This window comes from Enhydra lutris, unplaced genomic scaffold (genome assembly GCF_002288905.1).
Source record: "Enhydra lutris kenyoni isolate GAN:26980312 unplaced genomic scaffold, ASM228890v2 scaffoldscaffold5, whole genome shotgun sequence".
NCBI classification, from domain to species: domain Eukaryota; kingdom Metazoa; phylum Chordata; class Mammalia; order Carnivora; family Mustelidae; genus Enhydra; species Enhydra lutris.
In genome coordinates this window covers 176,811-179,913 of record NW_019154089.1, presented here as the reverse complement: position 1 = coordinate 179,913, position 3,103 = coordinate 176,811, and the positions used below count along the sequence as shown (strand labels likewise).

The 3,103-nt window shown below is 42.4% G+C and overlaps 1 protein-coding gene across 1 annotated transcript in view; it reads left to right on the top strand.

Annotated features, from left to right (window-relative positions):
- The first annotated feature begins 1,605 nt into the window (after nucleotides 1–1,605).
- The window catches only part of LOC111141051 (protocadherin beta-5-like), a 19,480-nt gene continuing 17,982 nt past the window's right edge, over nucleotides 1,606–3,103 (top strand). The window contains exon 1 of the mRNA XM_022493380.1: nucleotides 1,606–3,102. Coding sequence (XP_022349088.1) covers nucleotides 1,812–3,102 — 1,291 coding nt within the window. The 5' untranslated portion in view covers nucleotides 1,606–1,811. The remainder of the gene's footprint in view (nucleotide 3,103) is intronic.

Here is a 3,103-nt window from a genome sequence, read left to right as displayed (position 1 = left end):
AGGCATGGGCGCCTGGGTGGCTCAGTGGGTTAAGCCGCTGCCTTCGGCTCAGGTCATGATCTCAGGTTCCTGGGATCGAGTCCCGCATCGGGCTCTCTGCTCAGCAGGGAGCCTGCTTCCCTCCCTCTCTCTCTGCCTGCCTCTCTGTCTACTTGTGATCTCTCTCTGTCAAATAAATAAATAAAATCTTAAAAAAAAAAAAAAAGAAAAAAAAAAGAAAAAAGGCAAATGCCATAAATAGAGACAAAAGACAAGTACTTCACAAGAATGTACCCTAATGGCCATTAAACATGTGAAAAAAAGTGCTCAATTTGATTAATCAGGGAGATGCTAATTAAAGCTACAGTATGGTATCATTACACACTCATCAGAGTGGTTAAAATTAAAAGACAGTATTAAATGTTGACAAGGACATGGAGCAACTAGAACTGTCATTTTTTGCTGGTTTCAGTAAAACCACATTTGTAAGCTTTTTGCAAAATCTATTAAAGCTAAATATATGTGCGCATATTCACACGCAGAAGTCTACCTTCTGGGAATATAGTCAACATAAATGCTCACATAGACACCAAAAGTCATGTACAAGAATGTTGGTAGCAGCACTAACCAAAATATCCCCAAACTGGAAAACCCCAATGTGCATCAGCTGGAAAGCAGGTGAATAGTAGTACAGTCAAACAATAGAAAAATATAGAGCACTGAGAAATTAGGACAATATATAACAGATGGATTTTAAAAATATAATGTTGAGAAAAAGAAGCCAAACATAAAAGAGAAATACTACATAAGTCTATTTGTATAAAAGTTCAAAAAAGGGGGAAAAATCTATGATAATAGAAGCATGCTCACCTTTAGGGGAGAGAGTAATGAACAAGCAAAAAGAGAAGGGAGCTTCTAGGGTTTTGGTAACATTTTAGTTTTAGTTTAGTTTCTACCTATAGGAGTGTGTTCACTTCCTGAAAAATGTATTGAGTTGTACACTTACCACTTGTACCCTTTCTGATATATTTCAAAATAAAAACAACTTCTGTAAAATTGTACTTTTCTAAACATCAGTTATCACTAATTTCTTGAATGTAATCAAATAAGAAACACAGCAAGAGAAAGTTTCTTAAAATGTATTTTATGAAGAACACTAATATGTCATTTAGTTTGTTCTGAAAAGTACTATTGCACTGAAAGTTAACTTAACAAATGTTTCTTTAGAATTTCCAATACCTGAGGCGGCCTGGGTGGCTCAGTGGGTTAAGCCTCTGCCTTCGGCTCCGGTCATGATCTCCTGGTCCTGGGATCCGGGCCGTATCAGGCTCTCTGCTCCGCACGGAGCCTGCTTCCCCCTCTCTCTTTCTGCCTCTCTGCCTACTTTGTGATCTCTCTTTCTGTGTGTCAAATAAATGAATAAAATCTTTAAAAAAAAAAGAATTTCCAATACCTAATAACTGGAGATACCATTCGGTGCACTTAAAAGGACTTAAAAGGGCTTTGATAGTATACCAGTTATAATTTGGAATGAAATGGCAAATACTATAGCTATAGTAAATAAGGACGCCTGGTGGCGCTGCAGGCTAGCGCTATGAATGAAAGGCTCTGTGGGCTATCCCGGACGCCATTAAGCTAGGAATCAGAACAATGAGTGCTTCCTAAGAGAAGGAAGCATTTTAGTAAGATCTAGGGGCAGATATTTTCAGAGAGGACATTATTCTAGGGCAAGTCAGTCAGAAATAAATAAATCGAGGTTATTCAACCAAATCATCTGGGTTGACTGTATACAGAGCTGAAGAAACTGCACCTTCTTGAATTGGGTCTGAACAATGGAGACTGCGCTAGCAAAAACGCCACAGAAAAGGCAAGTTATCTTTCTTGCTATATTGTTGCTTTTGTGGGAGGCTGGCTCTGATGCAATTAGGTATTCCATGCCAGAAGAAACAGAAAGTGGCTCCTTTGTGGCCAACCTGGCAAAAGACCTGGGGCTCAGGGTTGGGGAGCTAGTTACTCGAGGTGCGCGAATCCATTACAAAGGAAACAAACAGGTCTTGCAGCTGGATATAGAAACCGGGAATTTGCTGCTGTATGAAAAACTAGACCGGGAGGTGCTGTGTGGGGTGACAGATCCCTGTATACTCTATTTCCAGTTATTACTGGAAAACCCAGTGCAATTTTTTCAGGCTGAGCTGCAGCTTACGGATATAAATGACCATTCCCCAGAATTCCTAGATAAGGAAATGCTCCTAAAAATCCCAGAGAGCGTTCAACCAGGGACCATATTTCCTTTGAAAATAGCTCAGGACTTGGACATAGGTATCAACACTGTGCAGAACTACACAATCAGCCCCAACTCCCATTTTCACGTTGTCACTCGTAATCGCGGAGATGGCCGAAAATACCCAGAGCTCGTGCTGGACAAATCCCTGGATCGGGAGGAGCAGTCTGAGCTCAGTTTAACTCTCACAGCGCTGGATGGTGGGACTCCGCCCAGGTCTGGGACCACTGCAGTCCGTATTGAAGTCGTGGACATCAATGATAATGCCCCTCAGTTTTTACAGTCACTCTATGAGGTACAGGTCCCCGAAAACAGCCCCCTAAACTCCTTGGTTGTCGCTGTCTCTGCCCAAGATTTAGATGCAGGAACATATGGGAATGTAGTCTACACTCTCTTCCAAGGCGATGAAGTTACTCAACCATTTGTAATAGATGAAATTACAGGAGAAATTCGTCTGAAAAAAGCATTGGATTTCGAGGCAACTCGATACTATACTGTGGAAATTGCAGGCACAGACGGCGGGGGGCTTTCAGGAAAGTGTACTGTAGCTATAGAGGTTGTGGATGTGAATGACAATGCCCCTGAACTTACCATGTCGACGCTCTCAAGCTCTACCCCAGAAAACTCACCAGAGACCGTAGTGGCTGTTTTCAGTGTTTCTGATCCAGACTCGGGGGACAACGGTAGGGTGGTTTGCTCCATCCAGAACGATCTCCCCTTTCTCCTGAAACCTACGTTCAAGAACTTCTACACACTAGTTACGGAGAGACCACTGGACAGAGAGAGCCAGGCCGAGTACAACATCACCATCACCGTCACCGACCTGGGGACCCCCAGGCTGAA